Raw genomic sequence first — 25430 nt, 5'->3', positions numbered from 1 at the left:
CTGCGCCCGGCCCTGTTATGCCATTTTAAAGCTCAGGAAACTGAGGCACAGAAAAAGGTAAAAAGGTACGTGAGATCAAAAAGGATGGAGTTAGGATTTGAACCCAGGTCCAGGGCCCGTGATTTTCCCAGCACACCATCCAAAATGCCTGCCTGCCCTCACCAGGGAGCACACGCTTACATTCACAGTCTTGGACCCTGGGTTAGGGCCAGGAGGGCTGGGTGTGGGACGAGAACAGGGCCTCCAGTTCCTTCACTGGCTGCAGTAGGGTTTCTGAGTTCCCCATCAGAGCCCCTCCTCTGACTTTCAGGGGCCCGCTGAGGAATCTGCAGGCCTGGCAGAGGACAGGAGGCAGGCCTGGGGAGCCTGGGGAGGGCTGGCTGACAGTTCTATGGGCCCTCCCCTCCTCCACAGTCCCACCCCCAGCCTGAGGCCTCTGGGAGCCCTGGTCCTGAGCAGCCAATACACCAGCCCAGACGGCTGCAAGTCACCATGGACGCTGAAGGTAAAGGGACACTCTCCTGGCGGCGTCCCTGCACCCATCCCCCCACTGCCTACCCCTGCCCCCATCCTGGCTTGTCTCAGCCCCTCATCACCTCCTCTGGAGCCATCTCTCCTCTGGTCCTGCCATCGACTCCCTTACCTACCCCATGTCCCTGCAGCCTCGCTCAACCCCCAGAGGCCCCTTCTCACTCTTCTTTCTCCTGTGTTGAGTCCCCAAGGAGCTCTGGGGAAGGAAGGGGCTTAAGCCCTTGAAAAGGGGGGCAGGGCGGCCTGGAGGAGGTGGCGTCTCCTGGGGGCAGTGGGGGCCGGAAGTGGGAGGCTGGATGGGGGAGCAGCGTGGACTTCTGCTCTCTCTGGTAGCTGGGGAGAAGCAGAGACAAAGTCCTGTCCCTCCTGTAGCCAGGTGGGGGAGGGGCCTTGAGTCCCGTGATTCCCTGCCTGGAGGGAGCTGTATGCAAACTGTTGGGGTGATCAGCCCAACCCCTGACCATGGATTCCTGAAGTTCAGTGGCCACAAAGGAATGAGAAAAGACAAGTTAAGATTTAAAGCAGGTCAGGGGGCCAGTTGCTAAAGTGAAGGCTGCAGAGCCCTGGTTGCCTGACAATTTATTGAGTACAAGCTTTTGATCTAAGAAGCAGATGGTACGGGGTGAAACAGTGAAGGCGGGGGTGCATGCGTCATTTGAAAGATGTATAGCAGTGGTGGGTTTATGTGAATTTCCTTTAAGCTCAAAGCATATGTCTAACTACTAAGATAATCTTTTTTTTTTTTTTTTTTTGAGATGGAGTCTCACTGTCTCCCAGGCTGGAGAGCAGTGGCGTGATCTCGGCTCACTGCAAGCTCCGCCTCCCGGGTTCACACCATTCTCCTGCTGGGAGATAGGCACCTGCCGCCATGTGGCTAATTTTTTGTATTTTTAGTAGAGATGGGGTTTCACCGTGTTAGCCAGGATGGTCTCAATCTCCTGACCTCGTGATCCACCCACCTCGGCCTCCCAAAGTGCTGGGATTAGGAGCATGAGCCACCATGCCAGGCCAACTAAGATGATCTTGAACTTATTGGGCTGCAGCTGGTGGGAGTGGGTTTTACAAGGAACCAGGATGTCTGGTCACATTCCAAAGATTCAAGGGAGTGTTTCAGCCCAGAGCATTCTGTGTAAAGCCACAGAGCAAGTCATGCTCACTGGCCTGAGGACACAATGGCAATAAGGAGATGATTCTCCTCAGAGGCCCCCTATGGTGTTCCCTAGGTGTCCTACACAGGGGTGGCTGACTAAACTGGCACCCAATAAACACTTCCACCAGCACAAACCCAGGGGGCCATGCTCTGCACTCAGAAGGCACCACCAGGGATGGGGCTGTGTGACCGTGGGTGGGTCCCAGCTTCTCAGAGCCTCGTTTTCTTCCATCCGTAAAATGACAATAATAGTTCCCTGCTCTGGTCGGGCACGGTGGCTCACGCCTGTAATCCCAGCACTTTGGGAAGCTGAGGCGGGTGGAGCACTTGAGGTCAGGAGTTTGAGACCAGCCTGGCCAACATGCTGAAACCCCGTCTCTACTAAAAGTACAGAAATTAGCCGAGTGTGGTGGTGCGCACCTGTAATCCCAGATACTTGGGAGGCTGAGGAGGAAGAATTACTTGAACCCCAGTGGTGGAGGTTGCACAGAGATCGGGCCTCTGCACTCCAGCCTGCGTGACAGAGCGAGACTCCATCTCAAAAAAAAAAAAAAGAAAAAAAGTTCCCTGATCACAAGGTTGTGGGGAGGACAGAGGATGGGAGGCATGGGTGCCTAGACCTTCCTCCACATTTGGGGTGCCTGCTGGCACCATACACCCGGTCCTTCTGGCTCCACTGTGGAACCAGCTCTCGGGGGTCCCATGCAGGATGCATGCCAAACACATTTCAATCTCCATTGTGTCTTTCTCTTTTGTGACAACACCAATCTGGATGTGAATCCTGACTGCCACTCAGCAGCGGTGGAAACTCTGGTTTTCACCAGTTTCCACATCTGGAAGCCCCAGTTTCCACATCTGGACAATGGAGTTGGTGGCACTGGTCTCACGGAGTTGTAATGAGGATTAAATACCTTAGCAGATGTTAAGGAGTCTCGACCTGATTCCTTCAGAGCCAGGATTCTTTACTGAGGGATCATGGATGGGCTCTGGGGGAGTTCATGAACCCCAGAATTTGCACTTGAAATTGCGTGTCTTTGTGAGAACACAGTTATGCATTTTTCTGGGAAGGAGATCCATAATTTTCATCAGATTCAGATTCTTTTTTTTTTTGAGACAGTCTCGCCCTGTCGTCCAGGCTAGATTGTAGTGGCATGATCTCTGCTCGCTGCAACCTTCACCTCCCAGGTTCAAGCGATTCTCCTGCCTTAGCCTCATGAGTAGCTGGGACTACAGGCATAAACCACCATGCCCGGCTAATTTTTGTATTTTTAGTAGAGATGGGGTGTCACCATGTTGGCCAGGCTAGCAGATCCAGATTCTTTTTTTTTTTTTTTGAGATGGAGTCTCACTCTGTCGCCAGGCTGGAGTGCAGTGTCGTGATCTTGGCTCACTGCAACCCTCGCTTCCCGGGTTCAAGTGATTCTCCTGCCTCAGCCTCACAAGTAGCTGGGACTACAGGCACGTGCTGCCACGCCCAACTAATTTTTGTATTTTTAGTAGAAACGGTTTCACCATGTTGGCCAGGATGGTCTCGATCTCTGGATCTTGTGGTCCGCCTGCCTTGGGCTCCCAAAGTGCTGGGATTATAGGCGTGAGCCACCGCACCCAGCCCAGATTCTTAATAGAGTAAATGAAAACCTCAAAAAGTCAAGGATGGAAGCTGGGCACAGTGGCTCACGCTTGTAATCCCAGTGCTTTCGGAGGCTGAGGCAAGAGGATACCTTGAGGCAGGCCAGGAGTTTGAGACCAGCCTGGGTAACATAGTGAGATCCTGCTTCTAAAAAGAAAAAACATGTCAGGGTTGCTCAGGGATGACATACCCACATTGTGGCTTTCCCACCATGTAATTCTTCTGTTGGGTTTTTGTTTTTTAGAGACAGGGTCTCACTCTGTGGCCCAGGCTGGAGTGCAGTGGCAGGATCACTGCAATCTAGAACTCCTGGGCTCAAGTGATCCTCCCGCCTCAGCCTCTTGAAATCCCAGGCTCAAACGATCCTCCTGCCTTGGCCTCCCAAAGTGCTAGGATTATAGATATGAGCCACTGTGACTGGCCCACTGTGTAATTTAGAAATGACCCTGGAGCCAAATGCCTGGGTCCCAGTCCCATTCCTGCCACCTGCTAGCTTTATGATCTTGGACAAGATGCTTAGCCTTGCTGTGCCTTGATTTCCTCATTGAAAAAGTGTGAGTGTGCCTTCCCATAGGATTGTGGTGAGGATTCAATGAGATGACATGTGTCTGGCACCTGACAGACAAAAATCACTTGGTGAGCCAGGCGCAGTGGCTCACGTCTGTAGTCCTAGGACTTTGGGATGTCGAGGCAGGAGAATTGCTTGAACCTAGGAGTTCGAGACCAGCCTGGAAAACATGGTGAGACTCTATCTCTACAAAAAAATCCAAAAATAAGCCAGGCGTGGTGGCACATGCCTGTGGTCCTAGCTACTCGGGTGGCTGAGGTGGGAGGATCACCTGAGCCTGGGAGGTTGAGGCTGCTGTGAGCCATGCTTGTGCCACCACACTGTAGCCTGGGTAACAGAATGAGACCCTGTATTAAAAAAAAAAAAAAAAATTGTCACTTGGCAATGGTTTTGCTATTGATTTTATTGGCTCCTCACATTTGTTTCTCCGGCTCTGAGCCCTCCCCAGGCTTCAGTTCTGTTCTGATTTGTTTTGAGACAGAGTCTAGCTCTGTTGCCTAGGCTGGAGTACAGTGGCACAATCTCGGCTCACAACCTCCGCCTCCCGGGTTCAGGCAATTCTCCTGCCTCAGCCTCCTGAGTAGCTGAGATTGCAGGTGCACACCACCACACCTGACTAATTTTTTTGTAGTTTTAGTAGAGACGGGGTGTCACCGTCTTGGCCAGCCTGGTCTTTTTTTTTTTTTTTTTTTTTGAGACGGAGTCTCGCTCTGTCGCCCAGGCTGGAGTCCAGTGGCCGGATCTCAGCTCACTGCAAGCTCCGCCTCCCGGGTTTACGCCATTCTCCTGCCTCAGCCTCCGGAGTAGCTGGGACTACAGGCGCCCGCCACCTCGCCCGGCTAGTTTTTTGTATTTTTTAATAGAGACGGGGTTTCACCGTGTTAGCCAGGATGGTCTCGATCTCCTGACCTCGTGATCCGCCCGCCTCGGCCTCCCAAAGTGCTGGGATTACAGGCTTGAGCCACCGCGCCCGGCCATGGCCAGGCTGGTCTTGAACTCCTGGCCTCGTGATCCACCTGCCTTGGCCTCCCAAAATGTTGGATTACAGGCATGAGCCACCGTGCCTGGTTTCCTGTTCTGTTTTTAAAACCCCTGACTGTCCATTTCTACCTGACATCTCTCTGATGTGTCACATTCAGAATCCTCTCTTGCCACCAGCTTTTCCTTCTGATATCTCCATTTCTTTCTTTTTGAGACAGAGTCTTACTCTGTTACCCAGGCTGGAGTGAAATGGCACAATCATGGCTCACTGCAACCTCCGCTTCCCTGGTTCAAGTGATTGTCCTGCCTCAGCCTCCTAAGTACGTGGGATAACAGGCGCGTGCCACCATGCCTGGCTAATTTTTGTATTTTTAGTAGAGATAGGGTTTCACCATGTTGGCCAGGCTGGTCTCAAACTCCCGACCTCAAGTGATCTGCCCACCTCGGCCTCCCAAAGTGCTGGGATTATAGGCATGAGCCACAGCGCCTGGCCTGATGTCTCCATTTCTGTTCCTGCCTTACCAGCCTCCTACTCAGACTGGAAACCTCAAGGTCATCTTTGACCACTCACTCTCCCTTGTACCCCAGGATCCAAAGAGTCCTCACATGTTCCTTGGACTTACCTTCATGGCATCGCCTGACCCTCTTCCTTTGTTTCCACACCCCCTCCCTCTGCGGGAGCAGCCTGTTTGAAGCTTCCTTCTCCTTGCTGCCTTCACGCACGTGACGACAGCTGATGCTGAACTCTGGGCTGGGCCAGGAGGGTTGGCGCTGGGATCATGGACCCAGGAGAGAAGAGATGAGCCCGGGGATGGGGCAGAGGCTGGGAAGTGACGGGTGAGTCCAGCGTGGGTACATACCAATGTGAGGCCAGTGGGCAGAGGCAGAGTGGTCCACCAGGGGCCAGGTGTGGGCAGCAGGGTCAGTCACATCATCTTATGGATATGGAGTCCAGGTGGCCTTTTCCTACACTTCACCCTGGCTCACAACAGCTTTCCATCTTGTATGCATCAAGAACTCCAGACACAGTTTAAATGTTTAAATTTCAAAGTTGGCTGGCCGTGGTGCTTCACGCCTGTAATCCCAACACTTTGGGAGGACAAGGTGGGCGGATTACTTGAGGTCAGGAGTTCAAGACCAGCCTGGCCAACATGGCGAAACCCTGTCTCTACTAAAAATACAAAAATTAGCCGGGCATGGTGGTGGGTGCCTATAGTCCCAGTTACTCAAGAGGCTGAGGCAGGAGAATCGCTTGAACCCCAGAGGCAGAGGTTGCAGTGAGCCAAGATTGTGTCATTGCACTCCAGCCTGGGCAATAGAGCAAGACTCCATCTCAAAAAACTAAAATAAAATAAACAAATAAACTTCAAAGTTTTTTTTTTTTTCAAAGAGACAAGGTCCTTCTCTGTTGCCCAGGCTGGAGTGCAGTGGCAAGATCATAGCTCACTGCAGCCTCCAACTCCTGGGCTCAAGAGATCCTCCTGCCTCAGCCTCCTGAGTAGCTGGGACTAACAGGTGTGCCCCACGATGCCCAGCTATTTTTAAAAATTCTTTGTAGAGACGCGGTCTTTCTATGTTGCCCAGGATGGTCTTGAACTCCTGGGCTCAAGCAATCCTCCTGCCTTGGCCTTCTGAAGCGCTGGGATTACAGACACGAGCCATTGGACCAGCCCAGTTCATTTTGATCGTGTGACTTCTGATAGAAATTTTGTAGTGACTTCCCATTGCCTAGTGAGAGAAGCCTAACTCTTCCTCTCAACCACGGCCTGCTCAGTCTGGCCCCATCCTATGATGCGGCCTTCTTTCCCCACGCCCAAGACTGGGCACCGTCACCTGCATGTGCCCTGTGCCTCTGCTGCCTGACCTGTGCTCTCTCCATTCTCTCTGCTTGGCGAGCCGTCCTCTCCTGTCAATTCCAGCCCATTCTCAGAACCAGGCTTTCTGGCTTCTCTTATTCATACTCAGATTCTGTGGCTCATTCTACTATATGTGTGCAGGGCGGTCACATTTGGCCATATTTGGAGGTCACTTCTCTTCTCCAGGGAGTGAATGGAGGGGAAAAGGACATTTATCCGGGACCTGAGGTGCTGACCAGCCTCTGTCTCCACCTGGTGTTTGCCAAATGAGTCAACAAATGAACAGATGGAAGAACAGAGCTGCCAGAGTCAGACCCCTGGGTTGAGGCTTCTGGCCAGGCACTGACTCAGGCGCTTTATGTGAATTGCCTCTTTTGGTCCTCCCAGCAGCCCTGGAATTTCCATGTGAAACTGACACTCAGGCAGGTTAGCGCCTTGCTGGAGTCACCCAGCCTGTAGGTTAGGTGTAGCATAGAAACACGGTAAAGAGCTGAACATGATGGTGTGCATCTGTGGTCCCAGCTGTTCGGGAGGCTGATGCAGGAGAATCGTTTGAGTCCAAGAGGTTGAGGCTGCAGTGAGCCGTGATCACACCACTGCATTCCAGCCTGGGCGACAGAGCGAGACCTTGTCTCTAAAAACAAAACAAAAACAAAAAACAGTAAACAACAACAACAACAAATCAGTAAACAATCCAGAATAGAACAGCAACAGTGCCAGAGGGGGGAAAATCTTTATCTATTATGTCAGAGTTGTCAGTAATCTGTATCTTTACATGATTTGAAAAGAGAGAAGATGGCAAATAATATCCCAGGATACCCTGATCCCCTCTGAGCAGAGATGCCAATTTTTTTTTTCTTTGAGATGAAGTCTTGCTCTGTCACCTAGGCTCGACTCACTGCAATCTCCGCCTCCTGGGTTCAAGCGATTCTCCTGCCTCAGCCTCCCAAATAGCTGGGATTACAGGTGCCCGCTACCACACCTGGCTAATTTTTGTATTTTTAGTAGAGATAGAGTTTCACCATGTTGGTCAGGCTGGTCTCAAGCTCCTGACCTCAAGTGATCTGCCCACCTTGGCCTCCCAAGGTGCTGGGATTACAGGCATGAGCCACTGTGCCCAGCCTTAAATATGCCAATTTTATTAGAGTTTTATTAACTCTGGACAACCAATTAAGAAGGGATCGCCTTGAGGGATCAAGGTTATATCCCACAGAATAAAACTCGAATCTCTGAAGTCCAGGCATCTTGGGAGACCTTTTACATGTCCAGCCACAAGGCTAGGAGGCCGCTGGACAGGGAGGGTGCAGCTGCCTCCTCCATGCACATGGCAGCCTGCCTGGCATTTCTCTGATGGGCCAGCTCTCTCCTTGCCAGCTGTAAAAGTGGCTTCCCCTCTCTGAAGTGCCTTTCAGTAACAGCTGCTAATTAGGGGAGCCCCGTATTTTCAAAGCTACCCACAGGAATTCCTCTTGTTGGAAATGCATGAGAGAGTCAGGGCCTTAAAAAAAAAAAAACACCCAGATGTGTTTATTTATTTTTACAAATAGAACATGGAATGTGTAACTGTTCCCCTCTCTATTAGACAATCAGAAAGACTGAGCTCCAAGAAGGGGGAAAGAGGGGAACCCTGCACATGGAAGCAGCTTTGAGGTTCTTTTTTTTTTTTTTTTTGAGACAGAGTCTCACTCTGTTGCCCAGGCCAGAGTGCAGTGGTGTGATCCAGGCTCACTGTAGCCTCAACCTCCTAGACTCAAGTGATCCTTCTGCCTCAGCCTCCCAAGAGTAGCTGGGTCTACAACTGCATGCCGTCACGCCTGGCTAATCTTTTAAATTTTAATTTTATGTATTTGATTATTATTTTTTAGACTGCATCTCCCTCTGTTGCTCAAACTGGAGTGCAGTGGCACAATCACGATTTGCTGCAGCATCAACCTTCTGGGCTCTAGCAATCCTCCCGCCTCAGCCTCCTGAGTAGGTGGTACCCCAGGTGCATGCCACCATGCCCGGCTAATATATATATATATATATTTATTTTTAGATAAGGATCTTGTCATGTTTGCCAGGCTGGTGTTCAACTCCTGGGCTCAAGTGATCCTCCTGCTTCAGCCTCCCAAAGTGCTAGGACTGCAGGCATGAGCTCCCGTGTCTGGCCTCAGGAGCTATGATGTTCTTTTTTTTTTTTTTTTGAGATGGAGTCTCGCTCTGTTGCCCAGGCTGCGTGTACCACCATGCCTGGCTAATTTTTGTGTTTTTCTGTAGAGATGGGGTTTCATCATGTTGGCCAAGCTGGTCTCGAACTCCTGACCTCAAGTGATCACCCACCTCGCCCTCCCAAAGTGCTGAGATTATAGGCATGCGCCACCATGCCCAGCCAGCAGCTGTGATGTTCTACAGTACCCAGCTATGGAACGGGAGGACCTGGGCTCATACTTACCATTGTCTAGCTGCATCATTTTCTAGCTCTACTCTTTAAATAATTCCTCTTTATGTTTCTGAGCCTCGGTTCTCCACCTATATTTTTTATTTATTTTTATTTTATTTTATTTTTTGAGATGGAGTCTTGCTCTCTCACCCATGCTGGAGTGCAATGGTGTGATCTCGGCTCACTGGAACCTCTACCTCCTAGGTTCAAGGAATTCTCCTACCTCAGCCTCCTGAGTAGCTGGGATTACAGGCGTGTGCCACTGCGCCTGGCCAGATTTTTGTTGGTTTGTTTGTTTGTTTGTATTTTTAGTAGAGACGGGGTTTCACCATGTTGGCCAGGCTGGTCTCAAACTCCTGACCTCAAGTGATCCACCCGCCTTGATCTCCCAAAGTGCTGGGATTACAAGCGTGAGCCACCACGCCCGGTCTTAGTTTTCCACCTATAAATACAAACGGCATCCACCTTGAGGCCCTGTAGGTGAGGTTTGGGAGGAGGTATGAGAAGCGCCAGGCACATAGTAGGCACCAATGCATGGTAGCTATTATTGTCTTCCTGTGGCTCAGAAGCTCTCAATTCTTTTTTTTTTTTTTTTTGAGATGGAGTCTCGCTCTGTCGCCCAGGCTGGAGTGCAGTGGCCACACTTTAGCTCACTGCAAGCTCCGCCTCCCGGGTTCACGCCATTCTCCTGCCTCAGCCTCCCAAGTAGCTGGGACTACAGGCGCCTGCCACCTCGCCCGGCTAGTTTTTTGTATTTTTTTAGTAGAGACGGGGTTTCACCGTGTTAGCCAGGATGGTCTCGATCTCCTGACCTCGTGATCCGCCCGTCTCGGCCTCCCAAAGTGCTGGGATTACAGGCTTGAGCCACCGTGCCCGGCCAGAATTATTTTGCCATATTTCAGACCAATTATATCAGAATCTCTAGGGATGGGGCCTGGAGCTCCCCCATATGATTCCATTGTGCAGCAGAGGTTGAGAACTACTGCCCTACCCAATGGTGTTATGATTTATAATAAGAAATGTGTATTTTACTCTTTGTCCTTGGTTCCTGGCATAGAGCTCCTGGAATCCTTGGAATTTCCTGAACAACAGAGGGGCAAGGAGAATCCTTTGTTCTAATATTTGATCTTTGTTTTGTTGTTGTTGTTGCTGTTGTTGTTATTGTTGAGACAGAGTTTTGCTCTTGTTGCCCAGGCTGGAGTGCAGTGGCGTGATCTCGGCTCACCACAACCTCCGCCTCCCAGGTTCAAGCAATTCTCCTGCCTCAGCCTCCCAAGTAGCTGGGATTACAGGCATGCACTATCCTGCCCGGCTAATTTTGTATTTTTAGTAGAGACGGGCTTTCTCCAAGTTGAGGCTGCTTGGCCTCCTAAAGTGCTGGGATTACAGGTGTGAGCCACCGTGCCTGGCCGTTGTTGGTTTTTTTAAATTGAGACAGGATCTCACTTTGCTATCCAGGCTGGGGTGCAGTGGTGTGATCACGGCTCTCTGCAGTCTCAAACTCCTGGGCTCAAGGGATCCTCCCACGTCAGCCTCCTGAGTAGCTGGGACTACAGGTGTGTACCACCGTACCTGGCTAATTTTTCTGTAGATATGGGGTTTTGTTATGTTGCTCAGGCTGGTCTTGAATTGCTGTGCTCAAGTGTTCTGCCTGCCTCGGCCTCCCAAAGTGCTGGGATTACTGCCATCAGCCACCATGACGCCTAATTTTTGAAATTTATGTAGTTGGCTAGGTATGGTGGCTCACGCCTGTGATCCCAACACTTTGGGAGGCCGAGGGGGGAGGGTCACCTGAGGTCAGGAGTCTGAGACCACCCTGGCCAACATGGTGAAATCCCGTCTATACTAAAGATACAAAAATTAGCTGAGCGTGGTGGCCGGCGCTTACAATCCCAACTACTTGGGAGGCTGAGGCAGGAGAATCGCTTGAACCTGGGAGGCGGAGGTTGCAGTGAGCTGAGACTGCGCCATTGCACTCCAGCCTGGGCAACAAGAACAAAAACTCCGTCTCAAAAAATAAAATAAAACAAAATAAAATTTATGTAGTGATGGAGTCTTGCCATGTTGCCAGGCTGGTCTTGAACTCCTGGCCTCAAGCGACTCCCTCTCCCCAGCCTCCCAAAGTGCTGGGATACAGATGTGAGCCACCACACTGGGCCTAATACTTGATTTTGACCCAAGTTCCTGACAGAGCTCCTAATCCCTTGGAATTTCTGGCTGATCAGAGGGTCTTTTGTTCCAATGAGGTGATTCTTGGTGGGCTTCTGGAAGGGGGCCAGTCACCAGAGAGGTACTACTGCAATGATTAGAAGTTTGGTACCCTCAGCAGTATCCTTCATCTTCTGGGAAGGGGAGAGGGGCTAGAGATTGATTTAACTATCACGCCTGTGAGATGACACCTCCATAGAAATCCCTGAAATAAGATGTTAGGAGAGCTCTTGTGTTATAGGACAGATAAAGGTGCCAGGAGGAGGGTGGTACCCAGGAGAGGGCATGGAAGCCCTTTCCCCCGTACCCTGCCCTATGCATTTCTTCCAGCTGGCTGTTCATTTGTGTCATTTGACAATGCAGCCAGGTGTGGCAGAGCACCTATAGTCCCAGTTACTCAGGAGGCTAAGGCAGGAGGATCACTTGAGCCCAGGAGCTCAAGAGTGTTCCTGTAGTGTGCTATCCTCGAGCCTGTGAATATCCACTGCACTCCAGCTGGGCAACACAGAAAGACACTGTCCAAAAAACAAAACAAGCTGGGCGCGGTGGCTCACGCCTGTAATCTCAACACTTCAGGAGGCAGAGGCGGGTGGATCACTTGAGGTCAGGAGTTCGAGACCAGCCTAGCCAATATGGTGAAGCCTCATCGCTACTAAAAATACAAAAATTAGCTGGGTGTGGTGGCGTGTGCTTGTAATCCCAGCTGCTCGGGAGACTGAGGCAGGAGAATCGCTTGAACCTGGGTGGCAGAGGTTGCAGTGAGCTGAGATAGCGCCACTGCACTCCAGCTTGGGCAACAGAGTGAGACTCTGTCTCAAAAATAAATAAATAAATAAAAAACAAAACGATACGAAACAAACAAAAAGTGTTGTAATACACCAGCAATAGTAAGTAAACTGTTTTCCTGGGATCACTGCTTTAGTAAAGATCAAATACAAGCAGGAGTCATGGGAACGTCTGATTTGTAGCCAAGTCACACAGAAGTTGTGGGTAGTCTGGGAATTTCTTACTACTTGAGGCTGACGTCTGAAGTGGGGGACAGTCTTGTGGGACTGAGCCCTTTTGCTATGAAGTCTGCACTAACTCTGGTTATGGTCACAGTTGAAGTGAATTGTAGGACACGCAGCTACTGTTGGAGAATTGGTTGATGTGGGAAAAAGAAATGTCATACCACTGGTCGCAGAAGCGTTCTGTGTTGAGTGAACATACAGAAAAGAAACACTGTTGGTTTTTTAATCTACGTCACCCTAAAATAACGTTCCATGACTCAGTCTCAAGTGGGGACCCTCTCTCTCTCCTTTCCTTATTTTTCTCACTTTTTATTATAGAGAATTTCAAACATACACGAAAGTAGATAGAAAAGCATGGTGAACCCCCACGAAACCACCACCAACCTCAAAAAACGTCAATGTGCGGCTAGCCCAGTCTCACCCTCCCTCCCTCTACCTTCCAGTATTATCTTAAAGCAAACCAGCTCTTGAACTCTTTGTTTGTTTGTTTTTTTGTAGACCGAGTCTCGCTCTGTCACCCAGGCTGGAGTGCAGTGGCACAATCATGGCTCACTGCAACCTCAATTCAAGTGATTCTTTCACCTCAGCTTCCTCAGTAGCTGGGATTACAGGCCCGCACCACCACACCCAGCTAATTTTTGTATTTTTTTAGTAGAGATGGGGTTTCACCATGTTGGTCAGGCTGGTCTCGATCTCCTGACCTCAGGTGATCCACCCCACTTCGGCCTCCCAAAGTGCTGGGATTACAGGTGTGAGCCACCGCACCCAGCCTCTTTTGTTTTTTAGACGGGGTCCTGTTCTGTCGCCGAGGCTGGTTGGTGTGCAGTAACATGATCATAGCTCACTGTTTGTAGCCTCCAACTTCTGGGCTCAAGTGATCCTCCTGCCTCAGCCTGTGGAGTAGCTGGGACTACAGGCGTGTGCCACCACATCTGGCTAATTTAATTTTTTTTTTTTCTTTTTAGAGATGGGGTCTTGCTGTGCTGACCAGGCTGGCCTCAAACTCCCAGCCTCAAGCGATCCTCCTACTTCAGCCTCCCAAAGTGTTGGGATTACAGGCATGAGCCGCCGTGCCTGGCTCAAATCTTTTCATATGTGAACATCTCAGCATGTTTTTCTTCTTTTTTCTTTTTTTTTTTTGAGATGGAGTTTCGCTCTTGTCGCCCAGACTGGAATGCAATGGTGTGATCTTGGCTCACTGCAACCTCTGCCTCCTAGGTTCAAGCGATTCTCCTGCCTTCCTCTCCCAAGTAGCTGGAATTACAGGTGCCTACCACCATGTCCAGCTAATTTTTTTACATTTTTTCTTTTTTAGTAGAGATGGGGTTTTGCCATGTTGGCCAGGCTGGTCTTGAACTCCTCACCTCAGGTGATCCACCCGCCTTGGCCTCCCAAAGTGCTAGGATTACAGGCGTGAGTCACTGTGCCCAGACTCACGTTTTTTTCCTAAAAGATAAAGACTTTTTCTTTTTACTACAACCACAATACTGTTGTCAAAACAACTCTAAAAATTTCCGTGGTATTATCAAACATTCAGTCAATGTCCAGATTCCAATGGTTTCATAAATAGCCTAATTTGCTGGTTTGTTTGAATTAGGATCTAAGTAGAATCTACACTTTGTGATTGGTTAGTATATGTCTTAAGAGTCTTTGAAACTTTCTTTAACTTTATTTTTTCGATTAAAAAATGTTTAATTTAGAGATACTTTTTGTCTGGCCAAGACTACCTCAGCCTTCTTTTGCCTCCCAATCTGTCTCCAGTTGGTGGCTGAAGTGACCTTTCTGGAGTAAAACTATAGTCTCTTTTAAAATTCGGTGATGGGTCAGGCATGGTGGATCACACTTGTAATCCCAGCACTTTGGGAGGTCGAAGTGGGAGGACTGCTTGAGCCCAGGAGTTCAAGACCAGCTTGGGCAACATAGCAAGATCCCTCCCATCTCTACTTAAAAATAATAAAATAAAATGAAAAAAAATTTTTTTGAGATGGAGTTTCGCTCTTGTTGCCTAGGCTGGAAGACAGTGGTGGGATCTCAGCTCACTGCAACCTCTGCCTCCCGGGTTCAACCGATTCTCCTGCCTCAGCCTCCTGAGTAGTTGGGATTACAGGCATATGCCACCATGCCCGGCTAATTTTGTATTTTTAGTAGAGACAGGGTTTCACCATGTTGGTCAGGCTGGACTCGAACTCCTGACCTCAGGTGATCAACCCACCTCAGCCTCTCAAAGTGCTGGGATTACAGGCATGAGTCACTGTGTCTGGCCAATAACATGAAATTTTATGATGGCTCCTGTGATCTGGCAAATTCCTCAGCTAAATAGTTTAGTTTTTTCTCCCTGTGGCCTCCTCTCCCACCATGTCACCTGTGAATCTCACACTGCCCCCACCCCGCCACTGTCTGCAGGTGAACAGATCAGTTTTCTCAGCCCCAAATGTCGGCCCCACCCCACACCTCTGCCTGGCAAACATCACTCACCCGTCCTCAGAGACACCTAGTCATTTATTCTGTGAGTCCACCACACTTGAGAAACGTTTCACTTCTTAGCGAACACGCCTACCCTGTGCTGGACAGTGTTCCTAAGGGCTTTCAAATATAGTCTTTTGTTTTTTGTTTCTGAGACAGAGTTTCGCTCTGTCGCCCAGGCTGGAGTGCAGTGGCACAATCTTGGCTCACTGCAACCTCCACCTCCCAAGTTCAAGCAGTTTTCTGCCTCAGCCACCCTAGTAGCTGGGATTACAGGTGCCCGACTAATTTTTTTTTTTTTTTTTTTTTTTTAGTAGAGATGGGGTTTCACCATTTTGGCCAGGCTAGTCTTGAACTCCTGCCCTCAGGTGATTCGCCCGTCTCAGCCTTCCAAAGTGCTGAGATTACAGGCATGAGCCACTGCCCCCGGCCACTTTCTTGTTTTTATAACAGCACGAGGAGGTCATTATTGTCATCCCTGTCACAGATGAGGAGCCCAAGGCCCCCAAGGGTTGAGTCTCTGGTCCACAATCACTTAGTGAGAAGTGGCAGAGCCAGGGCTGGTGTGTGGTCCCAGAGCCTGGGCTCTGATTCACTGTGCTATGCGACCTCTCTGATAGGTAAGTATCCTAGCTCGCATACTATGAAGCTAAACAATATAAAATTGCCAATATTTGGCCGTTTTGACCAATAAAAGCAGCAATGGTTGTATGGTTCAGTATGCGAAGTGCTTGAATATAGCAGAAAACTCAATGGCCAGACACAGTCTTTGCCCATTGAGAGGAAACAGCTGTAGACTGCGATGATGGGGGAAGAACAGGAAGCAGAGAGGGACCAGATCTAATATGGGGGGTGGGGTGTCTGTGAGGCCCCTGCTGAGGAAGTGATGTTTAAGGGAAGACCTGTAAGTAGAATAAGAGCTGAAGGGGGAGATTGGGGACAAGGGAAGGGCCTTCCAGGCCGAGGTACAGTCCTGCAACAGCATAGGCTAAGGCCTGACAGGTAAGAGAAAGAGCTGCCCACGCTGTTGCCTTTATGCCTAGCAATTATTAACACCCCGCACAGTGCAGGTGCTGATGAGGATGTGTCAGAGAATCAGTGAAAAATGGAAAGAAGTTGCCAGGTGTGGAGGCTCATGTCTGTTAATCCCAGCACTCTGGGAGGCCAGGGTGGGAGGAAGACAAGGCCAGGAGCTGGAGGCTGGGCATGGTGGCTCACGCCTATAATCCCAGCACTTTGGGAGGCCGAGGCGGGCGGATCACTTGAGGCCAGGAGCTCAAGACCAGCCTGGCCAATATGGTGAAACGCTATCTGTATTAAAATACAAAAATTGGCCAGGCATGGTGGCACGTGCCTGTAATCCCAGCTACTCCGGAGGCTGAGGCAGGAGAACCCAGGAGGCAGAGGCTGCAGTAAGTCTACAGTTACTGCCAAAGCTCAGGGCTCCATCCCTTTTCCATTGCATGCCACTGCACTCCAGCCTGGGCAGCAAAGTGAGACTCTGTCTCTAGAAAAAGAAAAAGAAAAAAATGTTTAAAAGTCCAGGAGTTTGAGACCCTGTCTCTACAAAAAATTTTTTAAAAAAATTACCTTGGCATGGTGGAACAGGTACTCAGGAGGCTGCGGTGAGAAGACCACATGAGCCCAGGCATTCAAGGCCGCAGTGAGCCATGATTGTACCACTGCACTCCACTCTGTCTCAAAAAGAAAGAAAAAAGTCAAGAGAACTGGAACTGAAACCGTGAAAGGTCAGTTTTCAGCAGGAGAGTGATCAAAGAAAACCAGAACTAGACAGTTGTTAAAATAACTAAAACATATTGCATTCCAGACTATTGCTGTAGGGGAAGAGTGACCTTAGATCAGAACTGGGCTGAACTCTGAGTACACCATGGGGTTATAGCCAACGAGCAGAGTGGGGGACAGTGGATGAGACATTACCATGAGAAAGCACTGGGGGCTGGGGGGATTCCGGCAAGAACAACCTAAAGGGATTCTTGCTGAAGGCAGGCCAAGGTGGTCAGACAACGCCTGGGGGAGGGTGGAGGATGAGGACCCCCATCAGGGTTCAAGGGGCAATCAGATGTGGAGGATGAAGGACTGGCTAAGCTGACTTAGCAGGATTCTTGCTAAAATTGGACGATGCAGAGGTAAACACGGAAGTCCAAGGCCTCACTGTAAAAGAGCTGAGGGAACCTGAGTGAGGTTTGGCTATAAACAGAACCTCTGTCCGAGTGAGCCCATCAAACTTACTTTATTTATTTATTTATTTGAGACAGACCCTCACTCTGTCGCCCAGGCTGGAGTACAGTGGCGTTATTTCGGCTCACCGCAAACTCTGCCTCCCAGGTTCAAGCAGTTCTTGTGCCTCAGCCTCCCGAGGAGCTGGGATTACAGGCATCCGCCACCATACCCAGCTAATTTTTGTGTTTTCAGTAGGGAGAGGGTTTTGCCATGTTTGACAGGTTGGTCTTGAACTCCTGACCTCAGGCTAATTTTTTGTTTGTTTTTATTCTTTTTTTTTTTTTTTTTTGAGATTGAGTTTCGCTCTTGTTGGCCAAGCTGGAGTGCAATGGTGCAATCTCAGTTCACCGAAACCTCTGCCTCCTGGGTTCAAGCGATTCTCCTGTCTCAGCCTCCCGAGGAGCTGGGATCACAGGCGCATGCCACCATGCCTGTGGAGACAGGGTTTAGTAGAGACGGGGTTTCATCATATTGGTCAGGCTGATCTAAAACTCCTGACCTCAGGTGATCCACCTGCCTCAGTCTCCCAAAGTGCTGGGATTACAGGCATGAGCCACTGCACCCAGCCTTTTGTTTGTTTTTAAATTTAACTTTTTTTTTTGTGACCGAATCTCGCTGTCACCCAGGATGGATTGCAATGGCACAATATCAGCTCACTGCAACCTCTGCCTCCTGGGTTCAAGCGATTCTCCTGCCTCAGTCTCCCAAGTAGCTGGGATTACAGGTACCTGCCACCACAGCTGGTTAATTTTTGTGTTTTTAGTAGAGACAGGGTTTTGCCATGTTGGACAGGCTGGTCTTGAACTCCTGACCTCAGCTGATCAACCCACTTTGGCCTCCCAAAGTGCTGGGATTACAGGCGTGAGCCATCATGCCCAGCCTTAAATTTAACTTTTATCTTAAGTTCAGGGGTATGCATGTGCAGGTTTATTACTTAGGTAAACTTATGTCATGGGGGTTGTACACATTATTTAGTCACCCAGGTATTAAGTGTAGTACCCATTAGTTATTTTTCCTGATCTTTTCCCTCCTCCAAACTTCCACCCTCTGATAGGCCCCATTATGTGTTGTTCCCCTCTATGTGTCCATGTGTTCTCATCATTTAGCTCCCACTTATAAGTGAGAACATGTGGTATTTGGTTTTCTGTTCCTGCATTTGTTTGCTAAGAATAATGGCCTCCAGCTCCATCCATGTCCCTGCAAAGAACGTGATCTCATTCTTTTCTATGGCTGCATAGTATTCCATGGTGTATGTGTACCACACTTTCTTTATCCAGTCTACCACTGATGGGCATTTAGGTTGAATCATGTCTTTCCTATGGTGAATAGTGCTGTGATGTGTCTTTATAACAGAATGGTTTACTTTGGGTATATACCCAGTAATGGGATTGCTGGGTCGAATGGTATTTCTGGTTTTTGGTCTTTGAGAAATTGCTGCACTCTCCTCCACTATGGTTTAACTAATTTACACTCCCACCAACAGTGTATAAGTGTTCCTTTTTCTCTGCAACCTCACCAGATCTCAGTGGTCAACTCCTCCCACTCGCCAGGTAACACTGATTTGCTCTGTGCCTACAGTTTTGCCTTTCCCAGGATGCTGCATGAATGGGATCATACGGCCTTTTGGATCTGGCTCCTTTTAGTTAGAATGATACATTTGAGACACGTCCCTATTGTTGTGTGTATCAGTAGTAGGTTTCTTCTTTTTTTGAGATGGATTATCACTCTGTCATCCAGGCTGGAGTGCAGCGGCATGATCTCAGCTCACTGCAACCTCCGTCTCCCTGATTCAAGCGATTATCCCGCCTCAGCCTCCTGAGTAGCTGGGATTACAGGGACGTGCCGCCACGCCTGGCTAGTTTTTGTATTTTTTCATAGAGATGAGGTTTCACCATGTTGACCAGGCTGGTCTTGAACTCCTGACCCTGTGATCCGCCCACCTTGGCCTCACAAAGTGCTGGAATTACAGGCGTGAACCTTGGTGCCCAGCCTGCATCACAGGTTGTTTCCCCAATACTTACCAGTTGCAGAATTCAAATTCACTTTTAAAAAATCAGCCTGAAAAAAAGAAAAAAAAATCAGTCTGGCCAGGTGTGGTGGCTCACGCCTGTAATCCCAGCACTTTGGGAGGCCGAGGCGGGCAGATCACCTGAGGTCAGGAGTTTGAGATCAGCCTGGCCAAAATGGTAAAACCCTGTCTCTACTAAAAATACAAAAATTAGCCTGGAGTGGTGGTGGGCACCTGTAATCCCAGCTACTTGGGGGGCTGAGGCAGAAGAATCGCTGGAATCCGGGGGATGGAGGTTGCAGTGAGCCGAGATCACACCACTTCACTCCAGCCTGGGCAAAAGAGTGAAACTCTGGATCAAAAAAAAAAAAAAAAAAAAATCAGGATTGGCATAGTAATCCCAGGACTTTGAGAGGCTGAGGTGCAAGGATTGCTTGAGCCTGGGAGCTCAAGACCAGCCTGGGGAATATAGTGAGACCCCTATCTCTACAACAAAACATATACAAAAATTAGCCGGGCATGGTTGCTGTGCGCCTGTAGTTCCAGTTCCTCGGGAAGCTGAGGCGAGAAGATTGCTTAACACTGGGCAGTTGAGGCTGCAGTGAGTCGTGATCGCGCCACTGCACTGCACCTAGTTTGAATGGAGTGGGAGTGGGGGATTAGGCTCTCACTCCCTGCCGTTTGCTCCCAGGCCTTTTCCGTAGCTGGATGTGACCAACAGAGACAGCGCCCAGCCTCAGTACAGCTGGCTCTTAGTGGAGGGGCAGGAGCCATCTGGGGCAGATGTGGGAGAGAACGTGGCGAAGGAGAGCCCGGTGCAGTCAAGGAGGCTTGTAGCTCGGAGGGGAGGTGGGGTGAGTGGACACTCAGCAGCTTGGCTCTGGGGAAGTAGACAAGAGAGGGCCTGCTTCGGAGAGCAGACCAAGCCAGGATGTCTGGCCTTCACTTCCACTTGGAGCAGAAGTGTGCTGTGTGCGCGTGCGTGTGCGTGTGCGTGTGCGTGTGCGTGCACGTGTGTGCGCGTTAAATCAAACACCCTCGCTGGCTCTGTGTCCCCTTCAAGGGGAAGCCAAGTCCACGGATGGTGAAGGCCCATGAGGCTGCAGGTCTTCACCCCGCAGATAGATGGCGCTGTTGCACCGCGCCTGGGTTTGCCTCTGCCCACAGCCATGCAGGGCCCATCTCGGCCTATGCCTAGGGCGTAAGGGACCTTCCCCATGTCCACCATCCTTATATATATATATATATATATATAAAGTGTGGGTACATAGTAGGTGTATATATTTATGGGGTACATTTTTTTTTTTTTTTTTGAGACGGAGTCTTGCTCTGTCGCCCAGGCTGGAGTACAGTGGCCGGATCTCAGCTCACTGCAAGTTCTGCCTCCCAGGTTTACGCCATTCTTCTGCCTCAGCCTCCCGAGTAGCTGGGACTACAGGCGTCCGCCACTTTGCCCGGCTAGTTTTTTGTATTTTTTTAGTAGAGACGGGGTTTCACCATGTTAGCCAGGATGGTCTCGATCTCCAGACCTCGTGATCCGCCCGTCTCGGCCTCCCAAAGTGCTGGGATTACAGGCTTGAGCCACCGCGCCCAGCCGGGTGCATATTGATAAAGTATGCAATGCATAATAATAACATCGTGGGCCAGGCACGGTGGCTCACGCTGAGATTGCACCTCTGCAGTCTCCAGGCCACTGCAGGCACCACAGTGGCGACAGAGCGAGACTCTGTCTCAAATAAATAAATAAATAAATAATCAGGTTAGGCCGGGCACAGTGGCTCACACCTGTAATCCCAGCACTTTGGGAGGCGGAGGCGGGCGATTCACAAGGTCAGGAGTTCGAGACCAGCCTGGCCAACATGGTGAAACCCCGTCTCTACTAAAAATACAAATTTTAGCCGGGTGTGGTGGCAGGTGCCTGTAACCCCAGCCACTCGGGAGGCCGAGGTAGGAGAATCGCTTGAATCTAGAAGGCTGAGGTTGAAGCCAGCCGAGATCACTCCATTGCACTCCAGCTAGTCAACAAGAGTGAGATTCTATCTCAAAAAAAAAAAAAAAAAATTACATCATGGAGAATAGGGTGTCCATCCCCTTAAGCATTTATCCTTTGTGTTACAGTCCAACTGCATTCTTTCAGTTATTTTGAAATGCACAGTTATTGTTGACTGTAGTCACCCTGTTGTGCTAGCAAATAGTAGGTCTTATTCATTCTTTCTATTTTTTTTTGTATCCATTAACCTTCCCCACCTTCCCATCATCATCCTTTTTTTTTTTTTTTGAGACAGAGTCTTGCTCTGTCACCCCAGGCTGGAGTGCAGTGGCACGATCTCAGCTTACTTCAACCTCTGCCTCCTGTGTTCAAATGATTCTCCTGCTTCAGCCTCCCCAGTGGCTAGGGTTACAGGCATGCCCTACTACACTCGGCTAATTTTTTTTCAGGTTTTCGCCATGTTGGCCAGGCTGGTCTTGAACTCCTGACCTCAGGTGATCCACCTGCCTCAGCCTCCCAAAGTGTTCGGATTACAAGCATGAGCCACTGTGCCCAGCCCCATCATCCTCATTTTATTTACTTTCTATTTTTTAGATAGAGTCTTGCTCCGTCACCCAGGCTGGATTGCAGTGGTGCGACCTCGGCTCACTGCAACCTCCGCTTTCCAGGTTCAAGCAAATCTGTTGCCTCAGCCTCCCGGGTAGCTGAGATTGCAGGCACCTGCCACCACGCCCGGCTAATTTTTGTATTTTTAGTAGAGACAGGGTTTTACCATTTTGGCCAGGCTGGTCTCAAACTCCTGACTTTGGGTGATCCGCCCGCCATGGCCTCCCAACGTGCTGGGATTACAAGCGTGAGCCACCACGCCTGGCCAGACTGATTTTTTTTTTTAAAGTGAATTTGAATGCTGCAACTCGTGAGTATTGGATAAACAAACTGATGGGATTAAAGGTGCCCGCCCCCACGCCTGGCTAATTTTTGTATTTTTAGTAGAAACTATGTTGGCCAGGTGGGTCTCGAACTCCTCACCTCAAGTGGTCTGCCTGCCTCGGCTTCCCAAAGTGTTGGAATTACAGGCATGAGCCACCGCACCTGACCAGAAGTTTAAATTTTTTTTTTTTTGAGACGGAGTCTGGCTCTGTCACCCTGGCTGGAGTGCAGTGGCACAGTCTCTGCTCACTGCAAGTTCCACCTCCCAGGTTCACACCATTCTCCTACCTCAGCCCCCTGAGAAGCTGGGACTACAGGCGCCCCCCACCATGCCTGGCTAATTTTTTTGTATTTTTAGTAGAGACGGGGTTTCACCATGTTAGCCAGGATGGTCTCGATCTCCTGACCTCGTGATCCGCCTGCCTCAGCCTCCCAAAGTGCTGGGACTACAGGAGTGAGCCACTGTGCCCGGCCCAGAAGTTTAAATTTGACTAGGTGCCCAGTGACCTCGTCCAGCCCACAGCACTCCCCAATCCTCGCCCCCACAAACCCCCTTCCCCCCACACCTCCTTTCCTCACTGCAGCCCCTCCACTGGAACCCCTAGATCTTGAGGCTGATGGGCCAGTGCCCAGTTTCACTGGTTGTTAAATATTTTGACAATGATCCCAGACAGCAGGAGAGGCAGCCAAACTCAACAGCTGTTCTCTGTTTCCCCCCAGGCCTGGCACTGCTGCTGCCGCCCGTCACCCTGGCAGCCCTGGTGGACAGCTGGCTCCGAGAGGACTGCCCAGGGCTCAACTATGCAGCCTTGGTCAGCGGGGCAGGCCCCTCGCAGGCGGTGCTGTGGGCCAAATCCCCTGGGGTACTGGCAGGGCAGCCTTTTTTCGATGCCATCTTTACCCAACTCAACTGCCAAGTCTCCTGGTTCCTCCCTGAGGGATCGAAGCTGGTGCCGGTGGCCAGAGTGGCCGAGGTCCGGGGCCCTGCCCACTGCCTGCTGCTGGGGGAACGGGTGGCCCTCAACACGCTGGCCCGCTGCAGTGGCATTGCCAGTGCTGCCACCGCTGCAGTGGAGGCTGCCAGGGGGGCCGGCTGGACTGGACACGTGGCCGGCACGAGGAAGACCACACCAGGCTTCCGGCTGGTGGAGAAGTATGGGCTCCTGGTGGGCGGGGCCGCCTCGCACCGCTACGACCTGGGAGGACTGGTGATGGTGAAGGACAACCATGTGGTGGCCGCCGGTGGTGTGGAGAAGGTGCTCTTCCTGCCTGTCCCTGGTCCAACCTCACCCTCAGCACACCCCTCCCCTCCCCTCCCCAGAGCCTCCAGCCATGACCTGGTGAACAGCCATGGCCTGGAGTCAGCAACACAAGACTCTTCCCACCTCAGCTCCTCCATCTGAGCTGGGCTCAGTTGAGCTCATCCAGCTAAGCTAAATGTGGAGCTGGGCTTGCTTTTCTTTTTCTGGAGACGGGGCCTCAGTCTCTCCAGTAGCTGGATATACAGGAATGCTCCACCCCACTGGCTAATTTTTGCTTTTCCTTTTTTGAGATGGAGTCTCACTGTTTCACCCAGGCTGGAGTGAAGTGATGCCATCTCGGCTCACTGCAGCCTCCACCTCCCGGGTTCAAGCAATTCTCCTGCCTCAGCCTCCCGAGTAGCTGGGATTACAGGCGCCAGCCACCACACCCGGCTAATTTTTGTATTTTTTTGTAGAGACAGAGTTTCAACATGTTGGCCAGGCGTGTCTCAAACTCCTGACCTCAGGTGATCCACCTGCCTTGGCCTCCAAAGTGCTGGAATTACAGGCGTGAGCCACCTCGCCCAGCTGCCCTTTTTTTTTTTTTTTTAAGAGATGGGGTCTCACTGTGTTGCCCAGGCTAGTCTCAAACTTCAGGACCCAAGAGATCCTCCCACCTTGGCCTCCCAAAGTGCTGGGATTATAGGCATAAGCCACCGCACCTGGTTTTGGAATTGATTCTTTATCTTTGTTCTGCTGCTGTGTGGTGTAATGTTTAAGAACAAAGGACAACCCGGGGGAAGCCAGTGTCACTGGCACCACAGCCTTGAGCCCATCTCTCTAGCCCTCTGCACCTAATTTCCCATCTGTGAAATGTCCTTAAAGACCCCTTCTAATTTTAATATTTTGAGTCAAATTGAACTGAGGTCCGAATGCCAAATATTGCTGATATTCATCCGCTTTTTGACCCACAAAAGTGGTCATTTTAGCCTACAATGAAACATCCTGGCTCAGTGGCTCATGCCTGTAATCCCAGCACTTTGGGAGGCCCAGGTAGGGGGATTACTTGAGGCCAGGAGTTTGAGACTAGACTGGGCCATATAGCAAGATTCTGTCTCTACAAAAAATGAAAAAATTAGCCATGCTTGTGGGCAAGCCCCTGTAGTCCCAGCTACTCGGTGGCTCACGCCTGTAATCCCGGCACTTTGGGAGGCTGAGGCGGGCGGATCACGAGGTCATGAGTTAGAGACCATCCTGGCCACCATGGTGAAACCTCGTCTCTACTAAAAATAACAAAAATTAGCTGGGTGTGGTGGACGCACCTGTAGTCCCAGCTACTCGGAAGGCTGAGGTGGGAGAATTACTTGATCCCAGGAGGTGGAGGCTGCTGTGAGCTATGATTGCACCACTGCACTCCAGCCTGGGCGACAGAATGAGACCCTGTCTCAAAAACAACAAAACAAAACAAAACCCCAACGTCTGGTTTCCTTATTAACCCCAAGCTCATGGTCCATCCGGAGCTTTTCAAATGCCAGTCCTGGCTCCCTGGGCCCCAGCTTCAGTGCTGGGCCCTATCCTCACCCTTGCCCTCCCGGCTCCCTGCGCCCCAGTGCCAGGTGCTGGGCCCAGTCCTCACCCTCGTCCTCCCGGCTGCCCAGCAGGCGGTGCGGGCGGCCCGGCAGGCGGCCGACTTCGCTCTGAAGGTGGAGGTGGAATGCAGCAGCCTGCAGGAGGCAGTGCAGGCGGCTGAGGCGGGTGCCGACCTTGTCCTGCTGGACAACTTCAAGCCGAAGGTGAGGTGGGTTCTGCCTCCTGGGAGGGGTCTGTGGTGGGCTCTCACCTCCCCTCCGCTTGTGTCCCGCAGGAGCTGCACCCCACGGCTGCCGCGCTGAAGGCCCAGTTCCCAAGTGTGGCGGTGGAAGCCAGTGGGGGCATCACCCTGGACAACCTCCCTCAGTTCTGTGGGCCGCACATAGACGTCATCTCCATGGGGATGCTGACCCAGGCGGCCCCAGCCCTTGATTTCTCCCTCAAGCTGTTTGCCAAAGAGGCGGCTCCAGTGCCCAAAATCCACTGGTCCTAAAGCGGAAGAGGATGACACCAGCCGTGGGTTAACGTGGCTCCTGAGGACCCTCCAGATCACACATCTGTTTTTTTTTGTTTTTTTTTTGTTTTTTTGAGACGGAGTCTCGCTCTGTCGC

General features: G+C 50.7%; 1 protein-coding gene across 2 annotated transcripts; it reads left to right on the top strand.

Annotated features, from left to right (window-relative positions):
* Positions 1-39: 39 nt before the first annotated feature.
* On the top strand, positions 40-25430 carry QPRT (quinolinate phosphoribosyltransferase). 2 transcript variants are annotated; one of them, XM_033218099.1, is made up of 4 exons: positions 40-505; positions 22709-23244; positions 24888-25022; positions 25094-25430. In XM_033218099.1, exons 1-4 carry the CDS (start codon positions 493-495, stop codon positions 25310-25312), a joined length of 903 nt encoding a protein of 300 aa, XP_033073990.1. In that variant the 5' UTR covers positions 40-492; the 3' UTR covers positions 25313-25430. The 2 variants fall into 2 exon arrangements, with proteins under 2 accessions (XP_033073990.1, XP_033073991.1); XM_033218100.1 differs by having other exon boundaries at positions 45-505; positions 24891-25022.

This window comes from Trachypithecus francoisi, unplaced genomic scaffold, assembly GCF_009764315.1.
Source record: "Trachypithecus francoisi isolate TF-2019V2 unplaced genomic scaffold, Tfra_2.0 Lachesis_group10, whole genome shotgun sequence".
NCBI lineage: Eukaryota > Metazoa > Chordata > Mammalia > Primates > Cercopithecidae > Trachypithecus > Trachypithecus francoisi.
The sequence above is the reverse complement of the archived record's forward strand: the minus strand, read 5'-3'. Positions and strand labels throughout refer to the sequence as shown.

Bases quoted from the DNA above. Each gene is read 5' to 3' on its own strand.
- QPRT (XM_033218099.1), top strand. The intron at 23,245-24,887 runs GTGCTCTTCCTG...CCGGCTGCCCAG, and splicing joins CCGCCGGTGGTGTGGAGAAG to CAGGCGGTGCGGGCGGCCCG. The intron at 25,023-25,093 runs GTGAGGTGGGTT...TGTGTCCCGCAG, and splicing joins TGGACAACTTCAAGCCGAAG to GAGCTGCACCCCACGGCTGC.